The following is a 19,151-nucleotide window of genomic DNA, read 5'->3' as shown; positions in this document are numbered from 1 at the left end:
CCTAGAGCTATGTTGTCTCTTCGGGAGTAAGAGTAGTAAAAATAGTATAGGTTTGCTGTTTCCATTGCCTGAATTTAGACAGGGAGAAAGAAGCTGCCCTTCTTTCAAATACACTTTTCAGAAGTGAATCAGACAAATTCAAATAGACTAAATAATTCACTGAATGACGCAATGCCTGAATTTGGTCTAAAATATAACTGAAATGTATAATTAGTAACCTACAGTCTCTCATTTTAAATCATGATTTATTTTTAAACTTAATCATTTAGACCTTACCTAACGTAGACAAGAAAGCAATAAAACTATTTTTACTCTATCTCTTTATTGCAGGCATGAAAACACACCAATTTCAATAAAAGCCTGGCTTAGACACTGAATAGTTCAATAAAGGCATTGAGAACCTAGAACCTAGTCAGGTGCCTCCTTGATTAACATATCTAGGTGCCTGGCCCCTGGAATGGAATCCAGAACTCTTTGGCAAGTACAGTGCATAGGAAGAGCTAGACAACTCAGAAAAGGATCCAAAAGCCAGCAAAGTTAATCAACGAGTCATCTAAAACTAGCCAGGAGACAGATAAGGCTGTCATCCTGCGTAGCTTTGTAGCTTGGATACCTAACTCAAGGCTTCAGGGAAACCTTTTTCCATTTGGGATTCACACACTGGAATCCTCTTCAAAGATAAGTGCATGCAGTCTTACTCACTCTTTTTTTGTCTAAAGAGAGGCAGTGATGATGCCACACATCCTTTTTATAGGAGCCTGGTTATTAGAGCACTCACCCAGGAATCAGGAGAAACCCAGGTTTGATTCTACCTTATTCTAACAGGGTTCAGTTCTATATCTACATGGAACCATTTTGGAATAAGTTATACATACTGTTTGTCAACCTGGTTGTTGGTTATTGCGAGCTGTAAGAAAACAAGCAACACATGGAACAATGGCTCAAAAGATAAGAACTACGGCATACATTTGAGGACTGTTAAGTAAAATGAGAGGACTCCTGGCTCCAAGAAATCTAGCTCAACTTTTTGTAGACCCTACTAAACAGATTTAAGAAGTTTGGTAAATGCCGAAAAATTGGATAGGGCAGGATGGGGGAAGAACCCTGGCTGGGTTTTAAAAAAATGAACTCTCTAGAGAGCAGATAGTTTGGGGGGAGAAGTTTTGGGGGGGCATTTTTTGGGGAGAATAAAGAACCTACTTCAGCTTCTAGCAGGGAATGGTAAGCCCTTAAGTAAACTAGACATGCTTGAAGATGAGCATATAGACTATATTAAAATCGTATTTTCTAAATGCTTTGCTTCTGCTATTCAAGTAAATAATATTTTGATTTTAAGAATGCTGTCTGGTCACAGTGTTCTCCACTGGTCCATGACTTGAGGTGAAGAACCACAGGTGCAAAAATCTACAAGTCTCAGCCTAGTGTGAGCAAATAATTTGACTACGTCTCGAGAGACAAAGGAAAAGGCCTGAAACATAATGGACTGCCCAGAAAATGAACAGCAGTGCAATGAGCTCTACAAGAGTGACCACAGTACTTACGCTTAACATTAGGTATATGAAAAAATTGAAGCATGTACCTAACTACCCTGTTTAAACACACGTGATCCTGCAAAAAGCTGTGAATTTGATCCATTTTATGCTTTGTGGATTAAGGTCTTTGAAGTCAGTAGGAATATTTGCAGTGCATAAAGGGCCATCATACATCTTAGCACAATTGTCATCTTATGTTAGATTCTCCCCCACCATAAAGGTATGGAGCTTCTAGCCCAATAGACCTATTAACACTCAAGCTTTCTAAACATTAGGGTAATAAATAAATACTGCAGATACGAGAACCAGCAATAGCCATATATATATTTGGTTTCTAATTTTGCAGCTATTGCTGGTTCTCGTGCATGTGTGTGTATATATATATATATATATATTCTTACAACAATACACACACACACACAGTTATATCTTATTTTTTTGCTGTATATGAACACTACATCAAACTTCTGATATTTGAATTTATACTATTTAAAAGGCAAAAACCTAATTTTAAGCGCTTATTATGTCATGCCTTAATATGTTTCTATGTCCTCTGTAACCCACATTTTGTTAGCAGGTTCTTGCCTTAGTTCATGTTATGATAATAGACAATATACTGCTATATTCTTATCAGTCTGTCTACATTTTGACATTAACAAACATTGCAAGCATATTGTACAGGTCCAAATATTTCAAGTTATTCAGTACTGTAAGCATAGTACGAGTGCATGCTTATTGTATATATTGTCAAATAAGCCATTTTAGACAATCAGCAATGCTTTTATTCATCTCAAACATAATTAAGTTGTTGGAATCCTGGCAAAAATAAATGTTTTCCATCATCACTTCATAGAACAAAATACTGGGTATTTTATCTTGGTTGTTATTCCCATACGATACTCTGAAGAAAATTAGTACTATTTAAGAGTTTGTATCTGCTGCTGTTTGTTGTTGTATGAAACAACCCGATTAAATATAATTTTCCCTATTAAAATGCCTTTTTATAACTTGTATTAATTTCCTCATGCTGTGCTTTCAATACAGCTGGAATTAACATACATCTTTTTATTTGGTGTATTTATTTATTTTTGCTCAGCAGCATTTTTGATGTTGCTAACAATGCTGCCAGCACAGCTCTGGGAATAGTGTTTGTTAGTTTATTTGTGCAGTGGAGCACAAACATCTTACATTGCTTGGTACAGAAATAGTGGTTATTGATTTATTTAATTTCCTGAGGAGGAGGAGGTGGATTTAAAGGGGAGGGGGGAAGGGTTGCAAATAAACTGCACATTTACTATCACTTGGGGATAAGTTTGTGGATTCAATCCTGCCTCTCTATTTTTGGGTATGAGTGTCATCATGTAATGCTTTAGAAAACCCTATGGTGCATGCACCCATGGGAGTACCACACCTATTTTCCAGGTGGGCTACAAATGCCACCTATCAAAAGGATGCAGCCCTAACATAAAATCATAGGGCCTGACCTAATCTACCAATTCACTCCCACTTTGTGTCAATCCTTGAAAGCCTATTAATGTATATATTTCTGCAACATTAATAGTAGTCCTTCTACAAATAGTCTTAGCCTTGAGATTAAGTCACAAAAACCCCCAAACAAACAAACAGTGAGGAGGAGGAGGAGGACTCACCCACCTTTTGTTTCAACTGTTTTCAGGGGCTTGAACAGGTTAGAACAGAATTACACTTAGGGGACATAGGTCTACTTTCATGCCTAATGGGTGGAATAGAATCTGGCCCTTAAACTTTATCATATCAGATCATTTTAGGTCACCTACAAAGGTGGCATTGAAAATGTCTGCCTTACTTTAGATTTGCTAATTCGTTTAATATTTGTAGTAAGTATCAAGGTATTTCCTCCAGTCAATATAAGAAAATACCAACAAGAGCAGGAGCACATGGAGCTAACTGTATTTTTTTTTTTTTACAGTGCCTGTGCTGTCAATTCAGGGTTGTTCCTTGGATATAATTTTGTTTAGCCCAGACTGCACTTCACACACAATGGACTCTCCTCACTTCCATTTGGGCTAGGGACAGACATTCAAAAAGCCTGAACCTGAAGTGATTTAATCTTTGCAGGTTAGCCTAACCTGGCAAGGCTAAATCAGTTTTGTAACCAGACACCCCAGAAATGCAGGCACATGCCTGCAGTGGCTTTGGCTAGAAGCCGGGGGGCGCGAGAGCAGCCCTCCCTTTACTTCCACAGCATGGAGCTGAGGGAGACTCAGCCAGTCTCCAGCAGAAGCTCTAATAAGCCCACCAGGGAATTGATGATAGTGTTTATCACCCAATTAAGAAGACAATAGAGGGTCATTACCAGCTACTTGCTGATTTTACCTGTTGTCTCAGCAGAGACCATAGCCAACATGTGGTCTGCTAGCTAAAATACAGACACCTCCTCAGCAAGGCAGAGGGGAGGGGGAATTCCTACTTAGGAGGTAGTGGTGAGGGAAGGGGGAAAGCAGCCCAGAGTATCTGGAGCTCCAGCCATGGAGCAGAGGAGAGGAGCCAGCCCTGCTGTGGAGCAGAGAACCCTGCCCAGCCCAGATAGCATGCCAGGATGCTGGGGGAGTCTGGTTTATCTTAAACCAGGAAGGCATCTGGGACAGACGTTGCATAAACCGGTTTCAGCCAAATCTGTTAAGTCTGATACTACATTCAACCAGGTTTATCTCAAACCGGTTTCAGCCATTCTCAAACTGGTTTACGTGCACTGAATATCTATTCTAAGATTCCATTCTGAGGGCCAAGGCAGAAGCTAAGCATTGCATTGCTCGGTCCCACAGCAACTAAATCCCTTTGCAGATTTCACCTTACTCCTTATTTAACCAAGCTTTCCTGCTCTCATTGCTGCTGCTGTTCTTGGAACTCCCTACATTGTGTCAGTATTTTTATGGCAATGAAGTGCCTGGAAAGTGCCTTTATAAAGACTGAGTGCTACTTCCCTTTCCTGAGAGGTTGTGCCTCTGTGAATGAATGACAAACGTGCATTGACCTTTTTTGCTACCATGTCACATAGGAAACACATCTGCTTGGCTGTCCACAATTGTTACAAAAAGCATCAGACTTTTTAAAAGAAAAACATGGGAAAACTACGTTTTCCTTAGCCTCATTCTGAGAAACAGCTGAATGATTTGGGGATGAACTTTTATAAAATAATTCAGCCTGAGATAGCCATACAGCATGGGTCAGCTTAGACAAAAGGGTTAACATTTGGCAAAGTTATAATGTAAATGCATAGTCATATAAAGTAAAGTGCTGGACAACTTTAATGTGAGGTAGGTCTCCAAGTCCCAAGCATAACAGCAATGCTGTGTTTCTGCTTCTCTTTTTCCCAGATAATATTATGGTTGTGATCAGTCTCAAATTTTCACGTCTGCAGGATGTAACATTTAAGCTCTTCCATTGTTTTGTATATCAGTTCTGTTGCTACACATTTTTAAAACCAAGAAAACAAAACAAGAGAAGTCTGAGGCTCCAAACTACTCTACTTTTATGTCACTTTTGGAAACCAATGAGCTATTAAGATGACCACGTTTCTTTATTGTTTCACTAGGTTGCAACTATTAAGTGAAAAGATTTTGATAAGCTTGTTTAATCAAATAAAATATAATTTCCCTTACAGAAACATACAAGAGAGTGAGTTTGGCTGTGAATCTCCAGTACTCCTCGTCACACAAGGGTATGCAACACTTTCAGCTGGCTAAACCTTTCCTTTTTCATTTCCCTTGCTAGAAATATTTTGGAGCAAATAATGCTTCCCTTTCTGCACACAAAGGTAGATCTATATGCAATATAAATGGTACCTGCAATATCTGTATCATTTGGAGTTTTGTTTGTGCTGTCCTACCTGAAAACACTTAGGAAGGTGAGGACCATTTGTGAACCAGAAATAGAATGGTTCACAACTTGATAGATCTGAGGCTACACGCAGGCACTGTATCTCAGTGACTACATAAATCCATGTCCCATTCTGTCTTTAGGAGAGAGGGACAAGAGCTGAAACTTTGAAGTTTACATGAAAGGTTTCCATCCTTCACATCATAGGGCTCCTTGATGCACTTTCCAACCAATTAGACTGCATACTGGGATTAATACTTGCCCTTCCACAAATGTCATGCTATATAGCAAGATGCTTCTAGTATTTAAAAAAAAAAAAAAAAGCATATTCTAGTTTACTTTTCCATCATGCCCTCTTCTTTTGACATTTATGGACAGAACTGCAAGCTCAATGAGGACATGCATGTAACTGAAAAATGATATACTGAATAGATCTAAAAGTGATATTTTTATTCTAAGCTGATAAATTATGTGGAACACTTATTAGACTACATTTTCTGTCCTTCTTGTACCATCGCTCACAATCATTTGCCTAATAAAATAGGTCAGTGCTTCATAAAAACACCCCTTTAGGGTTGACTACGCCTGAATAAGCACACTATGTCTTACACGATTGTAGCTGCAAACTATAAGGAAAATTAATGATAACATGGAAACAAATTACTGGTACAATTTTTATTAGACTTGGTGAGCTGAAATAACAGATGTGAGGCAATTGTAGGGGAAGGCACTGCAAGATGAGGCAGAAAAGACTTCATATAGGTTTGCTATAACAAAGGTTCAGAAGCCTTGAAGAAGGATAGGACAAACCTGGTGGATCCATGTAGATCCACTGCCCATTATTTGTGTTTGAAGAAAGCAGTCAAAGTAGCAGGGATAGAAGGGACCTCCGGAGGTCACCTAGTCCAACCCCCTGCCTGAAGTAGGAACATCCCTATCCAAACCACCCCATACAAATCATAATCTAAACTCAGTGTAAAACTACTAGCCAACTGCCCATCAAGAATGACAAGCGGGGGGGGGGGGGGGGGAAAAAAAAACACACGAGTGGGAATGGAGCGCCACCACCCACTACCCTGCGCCACCTCCCAGGAGTGGGAAGGGGGAAAGCTTGCCCCGCCATCCCCCTCTGTCAGCACCCCATCTTGCCACCACCTGCAGTGCCACTACCCCCCCTCCCCCGCTTCGAGGGAGGCAATGCCACCATGATGGCAGGGATGAAGCGGGGAGGGGTGGGGGCAAGGCCAGCGCTGTCTCATCCCCCTGCTCTGTCCCCTCTGTCCCTGCCATCATGGCGGCGCTCCACGCTTTGATTGGTTGTTTCACTAACCAGAGTGCTCCCAAAAGCATTACAGACAGACAGACAGATGGACTAAGCCCTTTATTATATAAGAATCATAAACTCTGACCCAATGTAGACCTAACACCCTAACCTGCCACAGGTAAAGCAGGGGAATCAAGGCAACCAATGTCCTGCTTCTTTAAAATGTTGTCAATATACACTCAAGAGGTCCTGGGTAGAGGGCCAGGTGTCCCTGATATAGTGGAAGGCAAAAACTGCCACAGTGCATACCAATCTGACAATGGGGTAAAATTCCTTCCTGACCCAAATATGATGATCAGTTTGACACTGAGCAGAAACCTCTGGCTTTGATCCCAGCAGGAGCATTTGCACACACCACCCAAAGTCCTTAGCCTTGACTGCAGCCAACACCTAATACCTTTGAAGAAGGCTTAAAACCAGTAGAAAAGGGGGAGGAGGGCATTACTTTGCTGGAACATCAAGCTATTGGTCCCCATCCTCCTCTGACTATAATGAGGTAGAAATAAAAATAACCTGACTACAATGAGATAGAAAATCGTTACTGGGAGAATATCCTCCAGGAAAATGATCATCTGTACATTTTCCTTCAGCTTAATTCCTCCTGGGGACTAGGAGTAGAGTCACAGGAAAGGCTTCTATGCCTGCTGGCCACTGGGGTCACTCTGGTCTGGAAAAAGCACTGGGAGTAGCTCCTCCCATAAACTAGGAGGAGAGAGGAGAAGCAGCTGCCAGCTATACCTCCGTTACTCATTCTGGAGTCCGCTTTATGAGAAGCAGGCAAGAGGCTTTGCCCCCTCTGCTCAGTTCCCTGACACCAGAAGCCAAGCAGGGAGAGCGGTGTTGCTGCCTGCTGCTCAATATGGAGTCCCCAGAGTAAAGAGTAGGCAGGGGGCTTTGCCTCACTGCTCCCTCTCCCCCTAGACCAGCAGAGGGAGTTTCTGGAGTGAAAAGCAGGCAGGGAGTTTGTCACACTGCTCCCTCAAATTCCCGGGACTGGGAGCAGAGCATAGTAGCTGCTTGCTGCTACCCACCCACTCCCCAGACCAGGATCTCCAGTCGGGGGAATAGGTTGGGGTATTTGCCCTGTTGCTCTCCTCCCTTCCCAACCAGTCCAGAAGGATAAGGGAACAAGCAAGACAAAGCCCCTCACCCCTTCCCCAAGCTGGGCAGTACCTAGTTGGGGAAGAGGTAACAGTGGTGACTGGTCCTATCCCCTCCCCTCTGAAGGAGGGGCCACAGCTCCCCATCTCGTCCACAAACTGGACACTCCCCCACTTGGGGAAGGGGCTAGGGGCTTTTGCCTCACTGCTCTCTTCCTCTCCCAGACCAATCAGAAATTTACACTGGTAAAAACAAACGCCTGTTTGTGGTCTTCATCACATCTAGGATTGGGAATATTCTTAAAAGGGACTGGAGTCTAATTCATCTCTTCTATGGAGGAGAGCTCCGAGAGGTTCTAAAAAGGCCTATCAGGCTGAACATGGCAGTTGCTAGGAAGCGAGCATCCTTCCCACCTTTCCTTTTGGCTCCCTGCTGACCCAATCAAACTACACCATGAAACTCCCTCAAATAAGGGCAATGAGAAAATGAAACCTTTCTGTGACATACACAAGACATGCCTAAAAATTATCCATCCACCTGTGCAATGGCTGTGCAGTCATGATTTCAATCTGAATTTACTGAAAAACCTAGCAAAAATAAGATATTCTCCTTTTTAGAAACAAATATTGGGAATGAGATTTGAGATTAGCATCTGCAGTATGTTAACTACAGTACACTGAGTTTTACCTAATATTTGTTTTTCTACTAAAATCTTATTTGGGACAGGGGGTCAGTCATTATATGTTTTTATAGCACTAAGTACAATATACATCATCTCTTGGAAAGAATAAAAGCCATAAAGTTCTGTTTTCACAGTAATTCTTATTCAGAAGTTCTCCAGGAAAGGAAAAAATGTACCAGTGGAAATCTGCTGTTGCCAAAATATACTGACATAGGAGTTCCTCAGGAAGTCATCAAATCACATCATCACTGTACCTTCTGCTTTTGTGTAGATTGTGATGTTCCCATTAACCAAACCAGCAAACAAGTACTGGGACATGTACGCTAGGCTCATGACTGTTGATTTTTCAGGTGTGAAAAAGTGTTGAAGTCGAAATTTCTTTGAGCCTTGATGACTTTTGTAGACAGAAATGCTATGAAAGGAAAACAAAATCAGGAGAAAATATTTAAAATCAGTGATACTATGTTTTACTTGGGTCTTATTAAAAACTTCACATGTGACTTTGTTATAACAAAGTATTGTGGATATTTAATTATATTTAAATATAATATCGTCTAGCTGTTTATCTAGACATTTTCATTATTACTGAATGCCATCAGTTTGTTTCTTGGATTAAGAAGATTTAATCTAATCTGGAGAAATTATCTATCAAAATACTGCCCTTCATGAATACCAAAGTAATCCCACCTAAAGGGCTAAATAAAAGTCTATTTAAGATTTTTCAGTTACTTCAAAGAGCTTTGGACCAAGCACTAAAAGAGAGAGGAAAAGAAATGGTTCATTACCAAACCTCAATTTGTTTTTAAATTCTCTTTCATGATGCCTTGATTCTATACAATGGGTATGTGTAGCATGTTGGGATCCCAGAGGAGGTGACGGCTCTGCCCCTTGGTGGCTCCTTGACCATGCCCCGCTCTGCCCCTACAGCCTTCCCTTCTTGCCCACCATGCCTTGATGGAAATATAATAATATAATAGGAAGGCTGCAGCAGGCCTTCATGTGGCCCCAGTCCAACTGGACCAACACTGGGGTTCCTCAGCACCTTTTGGGCACTGGGCCCGTTTGGTTATGGCTCTCTTGGGTGCCAGGACCCCGGCCCCTGTGTGGCTCTGTGGCCTTACACTATGCCCACTCCAGGCTCAACAGCTGTTTGTACCCTGAGCTTGCCCCTGGCAGGGCTCAAAGTGATTGTGTGCCCCTTGAACACAAACAGGACCTCCATATACAACCTGTACAGGGCCCAACTCAAACTGCCAGCATAAAACTAACTTAAACCCTAAGCCCCCAGGCTATAACAAACACCAAAAGGGGAGCCTCTGCCCCTTTAAGAGGGAAAACCTTCCCTCAACCCTTTGTGCTGGCATACCTCCCAGCCTGGGCTCATTGTGAGCTCCCCGAGACTCACTGTTCCTGCAGGCAGCAAAGTAGTCAGTCTAGTGTCCATGGGTAGCTCTCCTGGGCAGGAGCTCCTAACCCTGTGGCTGGCAGGGCTAGACTCCCTGACCAGTTCAGGCTCTGAGCTTATACAGCTCTAGTCTGAGCCCACTTCCAATCAGATAAACCTCTCATTAGCTCCCTGCACCAACTGCAAGGAGCCTTGCAGGCTGCTAACTCCCTCAAAGGAGCAGGCACACCCCAGTGTCCTGCTACTGTACACTAGAACTAAGTAGGAAAGTCTGGTACAAACAGCAGTTCACATATGCATGTCACTAGTATGTGATTATGCTCTATATATAGGAATTAAAACACATTATTTTTTATAGAAAGATTTGTCCCTCATTTATATTAAAAGGAAGATGACACAAAAATCACACTGTTGTATTTTCAAGGGATATAACTTTGCGCCTTAGCTTATCGTGCCTTGTTCTGTTTTCCAGTAGAGTATCATGATAGCAGGATACATTTCATATACCATAAACTAATACATGTTAATGATATTTACTACCATGAAACATTGTTGCTGAATCCCCCTAATCACTCCCATTACAAAGAAGTTACTGCTTTTAGTTTTTTTCTCTCTTTCAAATTTGCCTGAAAACTAGAATGATGCTATGACGCAGTACAGTATACTAAAAATTTTATATCTCAGTTTTGCAAGCACCATATTACTTCATACAGAATTAATCATTTTTCTTCAAACATGGGTCTTATTTTAATTTTATTCTATGTTTAATAAAACTTGAAAACTCTGTGGAGGATATTTTTGTTACATCTATATGGTTGCTGGGCTATTGACTTTACTCAGAGGTGCATTAAAACAGTTTTAAATATAACTGTAGCACTAGATGGGTACAGTGTGCATACAAGATATCTAAATTACTAAAAGTGAATATTACCTTCCTTCTTCCATGCCCAGGCAAATAGTAGGCACACTGGAAGCCTTTCTAGCCCCATTTTCTGACTCAGGAACCACATTTAACTCTCTTGGTTTCTCTTTGTCTGGAATGTAGACCATGCAGAGGATGCGCGATTCAACATTAAAGCACTCTATAACCTTGGGGTTGGAGTTTTGAAATGAGACAATTGCAATTTGTCCCATTTGATTAGTACAACTGCCAATCTGAATTAGAGAGAGATGAGAAAAGGAAAAGATTAATATTCTTCAGCAGCAAGATTAGAGTTAACAATAATGAACAAATAGAAAACTAATTAAAGATAACTTCTCAAAAGCTAACAATTTAAATGAGCGTTCATATGTATATTTAGGACATGAACTGTTACCGGAAAATAATTCTGAATACCAAACATAACATCTTAAAACATTATAAAAGAACAATTCGCCAATATAATTTCTATAAATAGTTATGAGCTTCCTTTTTCTAGAGGAGGCCCATTTGACATGTATACCTCTGTGCATATGTAATATAATATAAATATAAAACAGTATGTAAATAGTGTTATATCAACACGATATTTGATAAGTATTAGAAATCTGAGAGAGATCCTTATGATGAATGGCAGCACTGAGAGTTAAAGTCCAAAGATTTTGTATAATAACAGGGCTAAAAATAAGTGGTAAACGCCAAAGAGGAAGTGTAAATTTTTTGGCATCACTTTGTATTGAACCTTAATCTTCCCACTAGTCTAAGGCTAAACACTGACATACTTGTTCCTCCTATCAGTATAGACAGTATTAGCAATAGCATGAACTAAAGAGGGGTGGGTGAGCAGGGTACCAGCCACAGCAGCTCCTTGCTCCTGTTCTCTCAGCCACTTGTTCCCCACTCCCAGTGCACTCGTCAGCACTCAACAATGGCTATAAACAGATGTTACCAATAAAGTGGATTAACTCTGCCAGGATGTGTCTGCCAGCACAGCTGATCTGCTTCATTGAGTAAAACAGATGTCACCTGTTGTTCTGCAGGGTCAGGCCCCTGGTGCTCCCAGGCTTCAGGGCCCAATCCTTTGGATACCACTTGGGGTGTGCTTCTGCAAGCAGGGAAACCGGTGCTCCCACATTTGCAAAGGCATGCCTTGAGTTAGATTCCCTGGGCACATCAACAAATGAAGAAACCGAGGCAGGTGCCCTGCATGATTTAGGGGCCCAGGAGCTCTTTGGACTGCCCAGACTCTCCCTCTTTAAAACAAACAGATGTCCACTGCCAATTAGCAAGAGAACTTTATACTACCTTTTATCATGGCCCTAATTTGGTCATTTGTGGTGTGTAAAAAGGGCATGGATGTCTGTTGGCAGCCAGTCTCTCTAACCAGGGTGCCAAAATTGCTTGCTATGTCTGTGTTATAAGGAGATAAGAAGAATGGAAATATTCCACCTTTGGAAGAAAGAAAGAAAGATGTTCATAAGAACACTTTATAAGAAGCAGAAAGAGAGAAAGAAAAAGAATGTACATTACGGTGAAGTATAAAGAGTTTATTGGCATAATTTTTTGGTGCCTCTATTCATAATTAGCAAAGCTAAGAGTGAATTCTACAAGACATCTAAAAATATTACAGGAAAAAAGCATTCCCATCTTCTGCTTCAATGATTGCCAATTTCTAAACTCCTAACATTATGGTGAAAAGATAAGATATTGAAAATAATTGTTAGAGGTTATAAAAAGGCATTCACTACAACTTCTTATTTACTGAAATGCCTGCGTGGTTGGTTCATAATATTAAGCCAACATAGTTTTACATATATAGGATATAAATACATTTCCCAATGGAATAATTTACAACTCTTCAAAACATTTCTAAAAAATGGAAGAGATGATGCAGTAGGGTGATCTCATATGTGTTTCCTGGCACTCACAGAGATCAACCATGTGATTTGCTTGTAGCTATATAAAGTACTTTAAAATATATACCATAACTCGCTAGCAAATAATTTATTTGTGTATTTGCACATGTGGACAGTCACTCAAGTCCCCCTCTACATGTTACAGGTATCACATAATTAACTGGTTAATTGTGCAATTACCTAGAGACCAGCTACATGTGCACAGTACCCATCATGCCACCAAAAGATCCAACCTGCTATAAAGCTAGACCTCAAAAATGTGGACTAACTGTATAGCTGGTTGCTATCGGGCTTTAATATGCATGTGTTGCATGGTCTCCCCTGCAGCTGGGAACTCCACCAGCTGATAGGTTTCCCAGCCACAGGGATGCACACTATCCAGCTGGGGCTGAGAGTGCTGCACCTGAAGGGATTTTCAACCTGAGAAGCTGCTGACCCTGGATCTCAGCAGCACCCCACAACTGTGGATGCCACCACAGGGTGTGGCTGAAATCTCCCAACCCCAGGGGTGCATGAAGCCCCAGGACTGGGAGATCACGGATGCCATGATGTCCCAGCCATGGGGGTTCATGAAGACCTCACACCTGGGAGCCCCTGAGCTGAGGGGGCCCAGTCATGTAAGCTTGCTTCCTTCTGGTGCATGGGGAGCAGGGGACATGCGGCATGGCAGAAAGCATGATTGCATGGATCATGCATTAGATCCCATCGCACTTTTACCTGCGTGCATAGAACGGTCCTCTGAGTAATGAAAAAATAAGCTCAAAGCTACTGGTTATCTTTCATAAAATGTAGCCATTCAGAATGAGCATGTATATCAGATCTGTGCACTGTTGACACTTAGAGAAAATTAGTAAGGAAGTATGAGACAAACATACAGGTGCTTAAAGATTAAACTTACCCAAAGAAAGCCATGCTCCATGGAACATGAATCTGGCTCAGTTTCACTAGAGACATAAGGTTCAGGATTATATGCAGCACATTCAATCTTGGAATAAAGAATGAAAAATTGTTAGCACGTTAAGCAGATTTTGTACTTCTTCCTGATTTAAGTTTCAGTTAACTAAAGTATTTAAGCCTATAGTCAAGTCCATCCTGATATAGCAAAACACGTATCCTAAAAGACATTCTAAACAGTTTGCCAATTTGGTGCCTTGATGAGGAGTTCTGGAATTTCCCACAGTGCAGCTGAAGCCCCCAAGCCAGTGAGAAACCTCTGGTTTCTCCCTTTCTGGGCTTGCTCGAGACACCCAATTCCACTGGAGTCCCTGCTGTGCCCTGCAGGCCTCAGGAGTCAAAGTCTGGATCCTTTCAGAGCAATAACTTATGGAGCTACTCCAACAGGATTGGGACCATGACTCCCAGAAGACTGGTTTACACAGAAGTTGTCACTATGTTTGCACCCAGCGCATAAAGCCAGACTGCTGTTCCAGCAGGTTTTGGTGATCCCTCCTGGCCCAGGAGCAAGCACAGAAAGGGGGAAACTTCCTGCTACTGCTATTGTCCCCACTAAGGCATGACATCCTATTCAGATTCTCCCCAAAACTCTAGGCTGGAGCAGAGTAAGAAGGGCCCTGGGGCTTCTCCTACTGGTGACAGCTGTGGGTGCATCCCCCCTTGCTGCACCTGCTCTGAGGGTGGCCCTCTCCCCCATGTCCCTTGCTAACCCAAGTGCCCTAGCCATACCTTGCTCCCCATTACCCCAATGTCTGAGCTCACTGCTGCCCAGACTCCACAGTAAGCCCAGGCATCTGGAGGCACTAGTAAGTGGCCTTCAACTCCAGCCTGAGAACAATGTAGTGTCTTGTGGAGCTGCTCATCCTGGAAGCAGGTGGAACATGATTCAAAGGTGGTGGGGCTGGGAGCTGGGAGGTTTGCAGACAGTACTATCACAGCTGCCAGACCCCACTTTTAAAATACTAGATCAACAATCTAGAGTGATCAGCCTATGGAGATCAGTAATCAACATGTAGAGCTGGATTTATTGATATTTTTCTTGAAGATGAAGTATTACTATATCAAACCAACATCTGTTGTCATCCTCTGCTACTGTAACAGACCATCCATGTCAAGTGAGCAATCAGGAAAATGAAGAATTCCCCCTGGCAGTCTCAGTGAATGACTTGCTTTTGGTTACTGAAACTATTCTGGTAATGATGATTTACAGTAGCTGACAGCCACGCTAGGGAGAAACAAGGCAGCCTACACCTTAGACAACTCTTGGAATATTTGTTGCATTTCTGCGTCTTTATTTGTGATCTGGGCAAACTTGATGATGGCTCCCACTGCTCAAACAGTGGTAAATTAACCCTGGATCTTGCAACAAGCAATGTGAAAGATGAGGACTTTAGAAAACAAATCTGTTTAAAAGGAATAATCTAAGGCATCCATGTACTCCTGAATGATAATGAGAGATGATAAAATAGACCAGATTAGGGCCAGTTAACATATGGAGCCCTTTATATATTAAACTTACATTAATTAAGGTATCAAGTACTATTCACCTTAAACTCCTGTTGTTTAGCCATCATGACTGGCATATGTCTAACAAGGAGGGGGTGCTTTTCTTTCTTGATTTGATTGCCATCATCTTCTGCACAGAACCAACCCAAGAGGTTTTCTTCCGCTGTAATTGTAAAGAAACCAAATCAAAATATATCACCGTGCTTTATTTGATAGTTGATAGCATCTCAGATCAAATATACAAACAATTCTGGTAGACTGTTTTATTCCATCAGAGCCTTGATTTATGAAAGGATAATGTTGATTACGACATCTGCATTTGTAGGGGAACACAACAGTTTTCACATAATCTAATATAGTGGTTTTCAACCTGTGGCCCACGGACCCCTGGGGGATGGCAGACTGTGTCTAAGGGGTTCACAAAAGATGACTAGAATGAATCAAAAGTGTGTGAATACCCATACTTATAATTCAAAGGGGTTTGCACCTCCATTTGAAATTTCCAAAGGGGTCCACACCTCTGTTCAAAATTTTTTAGGGGCCCACAAATGAAAAAAAGGATGAAAACCACTCATCTAATACTTAAAACCACTGACCTAATACTTAAAATCTGCAACAAGGTATCTGCCTTCTGGTTGCACTCCTTTCACAGAATGAATCTGTTCAAGTCTCAGTCTGTTTGTAATTACATAAAACACTGCTACTATTAGGTATTATAAAGAATTCTCGGTTGACATTATGGGAATCGGAGTCTGTAGGGGCCTAACAGAGGAAAAGATATTGTTTAAAAATATCATCTGATCCCTCTCTGATCCTGCCAAATATAAGTTGCAGACTTCTTCCATCTCTACCACTTACCATTATTATAAAAATAGCCTATAATTATAGAGTCATTCCATTCCATTAAGCCTATATTTTTGCTCACTCCTAACTGCCAAAGATGTTGCTTTTGGTTTGCAATTTTTCATTCCATTGAGTGAATTATTTTTAGACAACTTTTTTAATGTTGTAAGCTATGAAAAATACACTCCTTTTAAAAAATTAAATATTCTTGAGCTTGAAAATATCAGGCATAATATATTAAAAATGGGAAAATGTATGGTCTCTTTTCCTGTCACTTATTTAATAGAAATGTCTTATAAATGTTTGAAGAAGCTGAATTTGGAAATACAAAAACTGTGTCAACTGTAATGTATAGTGACATTGAAAGCCTGGCCACTTATTTTCATGACTATTTCTGAACACATGCCAAACACAGGTCTCCAAATAGATCTGTATTTGAATGGGCTTAATATGCATATCTTATACATACATATCTTATTTATGCTATGGATACCCAGAATCAAAAGTTTTAAAAAAATCATTTATCTAGCCACTTCGAACAGTTCAAAAGTTGGAGTCTTACTGTAAGGCAAGTTATAAAAAAGCTAATTTGGGGGAACTACACAGCACCTTTTTGAAAAACCAGGAAAAAACCTAGAGATGTCTCAGGTTGTATAGCTAAAAAAATCACGCTGACTTGGTCTAATAAAAGATATCAGATTTACCAAAAAAACCTTATCTGCCTAAAAATCACAAGGCACTTATGAAAAAATCTGGAAACTAGAAAAACAGCTTTAAGAATGTAAGGCAGTGCCTGATGGTATGTCCTTTTAACTTTCACTTCAATATTACATTACTTAATCTAATTATTTTAAGCATGTTAAAGAAGCTGGTTTTCATTAAGGTTTAGAGATGCAGCAAGTTGAATAATTTAAAAAAAATCTAAATTTGACTTGTCCATGAATAAAAATGCTATTTCGTTAAAGGGACACACATGTGGGGCTGGGGAACGGGTTATCAGAAAGCTACAGAACATGCTCCATGCACTGTTATAAATTTCCCAAGTAAAATTCATTCTTAGGATAAAACCAAGAGTGAGAAATTTTACACCGAAAGAAATGTTTGAAAAGTTTATGAGAACTGAAAACGTAGAATGGAATAGGTAGTGCTGGAGTGATGATGTAGCTGTGATGTTCCAAGAAATGAGAGGGGCAAGGACTTTTTTAGCTGATATCTTTTATTGGGTCAACTGCATGGCTGGAATAGATTTAGAGGAACTCTTAGGTACCAAATACCTTCCTGAGATCTGAGGTACTAAAAAGTTTATTTAAGTCTATTCCAACCACACAATTAGTCCAATAATAAAATATCATCCACAAAATTCCTTGTTTTTAGAATGAAATAGGCCTTACAGCCTCTCTATACGATGGTCACTCATTCTGATACAGATTAGCCAGCTTTCTTATAAGTAACAAGTACTTCCAGCTTTGTTAAAAATACTGTGCTACATGTTACATGTATAATATGTGCACTGAGGTATAAATCATCTTTAACCTTCATTGTTATACAGTTGCCACTGGCATGAACGCCACGTGCCCCCAGAGGCTGGGAGGGCACGGCAAGCTCCTGCAGGCAGTGGTGGCACTATCGGCGGTGGAAGCATGGCAGCGGTGAGCTCCTGCAGGTGGCCACAGTCGGGGTAGGGGGTGGCAAGCACTGACCAACAGGTGGTGAACACTTGCAGGCGCTGCCGGCAGCATTGGCAGCGGCCAGCGGCAGTCGGGGACCACCAGTGGTGTGTGGTGATGAGCGGCAACTGCCCACAGGCAAGGGTGCACCCCCATTTTGAAGGGGGTGTACCACCAATCTCAGGGGGTGCATGTATGTGCACCCCCCCATGCATCATCAATGGCTACTGTGCACTCACTTTCTGCAGTAAGCCTTTTAAGCAACAACTTCATCTTCTAACATACAAAATACTGTACTTGCAACTGTCTGTGGTAAGAGGGTACATTCTTGATATAATGCTCCGATTTATTTAAAGCAAACAATCGAGTCTTACCAAGGGCAAGCTTAGCCATTTGTAAATTGTTGATCCAAGATTGTTTGATGGCAGGGGTAAATGTATTGAACACTGCAGTAAAGAAAGTAGGTCTCCCAGACCTGTGCAATATTAAAAGAAAAAATAGTTATTTTTCAAGTAACTCTACAAGATGAAATAACATCCTATTCCAACATGTATGAGACACAGCCATGGTTCAAAATACTGAGCAACATAAAATCTTATTCCTCTCTTATGCACATTTATAAAATCTTAGATTTAAGATTACAACTGACTTGTCCTGCTTCCCTGGAAGCTGCAGTTGAATTCTACAGCGATCTGCAGCTCTGATTTCATCTTCCTTTTTCAATATCAGTTTTTGTAAACCTGACGTCCAGTCATGAGCCACTGACTGATTTAAGTTCTGCAAGATTAAAAGAAAAGATATAAACATTTTGATGAAAAATAGGTGTTTTGTACTTGAAACACTGAGCACGGTTTACCAAAAGCTACGTAAAATTATTTCAAAAAAATTGTTGTGTATGTTTCATACTATGATGTGCTCTCAAACAGTTTATTCCAAGTTGGATTTATTTAATATTGCAAAACTTATTAACAAACATTACGTGAATAAATAACACAAATTTGCTTTGACATTGCTCTTCATTAATATTTATACAAGGCAATATTTTTTATAAAAAACAAATTAGGAAAAGTAAAGTGCTGCCAATTTTCAAACAATTCATTTTTGCACAACTATTTGAACCATATGTATTGACAGAACTATGGTAATGTGTGGTTAGGATTTGTCTAATTAGGAACCAGGGTCTGAATACAGGAGCAAAGCTATGATGGATGCGCAGTCCATATACTAATGTAGGTTAATTTCAATAGTTAAAATGTTATAAAAAATAGGGTTTTTTGTTGGCTTCTAACATGAGTGGCTTTATTCATCAAATAAATTGTTCATCCTTAATATTTCAGCTGCATCTACCTGTAAGCATTCCACAGTTACTCAATATTCAAAATCTGAGCTGCTTTACTTGGAAACACAAGTGGCCCGCTCCTGTTCCTGACTGTTGATATTTACT

The 19,151-nt window shown here is 40.7% G+C and overlaps 1 protein-coding gene across 6 annotated transcripts in view; it reads right to left on the bottom strand.

Annotated features, from left to right (window-relative positions):
- ARHGEF10 (Rho guanine nucleotide exchange factor 10) overlaps nucleotides 1-19,151 on the bottom strand; it is a 197,706-nt gene that overhangs the window by 33,225 nt on the left and 145,330 nt on the right. For all 6 annotated transcript variants that reach the window (XM_059730159.1, XM_059730148.1, XM_059730140.1 and 3 more), the window contains 6 exons: nucleotides 18,357-18,484; nucleotides 18,082-18,182; nucleotides 15,239-15,360; nucleotides 13,636-13,722; nucleotides 10,834-11,057; nucleotides 8,752-8,909 (listed from right to left, as the gene is read on the bottom strand). In XM_059730159.1, the coding sequence (XP_059586142.1) occupies nucleotides 8,752-8,909; nucleotides 10,834-11,057; nucleotides 13,636-13,722; nucleotides 15,239-15,360; nucleotides 18,082-18,182; nucleotides 18,357-18,484 (820 nt within the window). The remainder of the gene's footprint in view (nucleotides 1-8,751; nucleotides 8,910-10,833; nucleotides 11,058-13,635; nucleotides 13,723-15,238; nucleotides 15,361-18,081; nucleotides 18,183-18,356; nucleotides 18,485-19,151) is intronic.

Source organism: Alligator mississippiensis, chromosome 1, assembly GCF_030867095.1.
Source record: "Alligator mississippiensis isolate rAllMis1 chromosome 1, rAllMis1, whole genome shotgun sequence".
Taxonomy (NCBI): Eukaryota; Metazoa; Chordata; order Crocodylia; family Alligatoridae; genus Alligator; species Alligator mississippiensis.
Note: the sequence above shows the minus strand (reverse complement) of the source record. Positions and strands in the feature narration are given on the sequence as shown.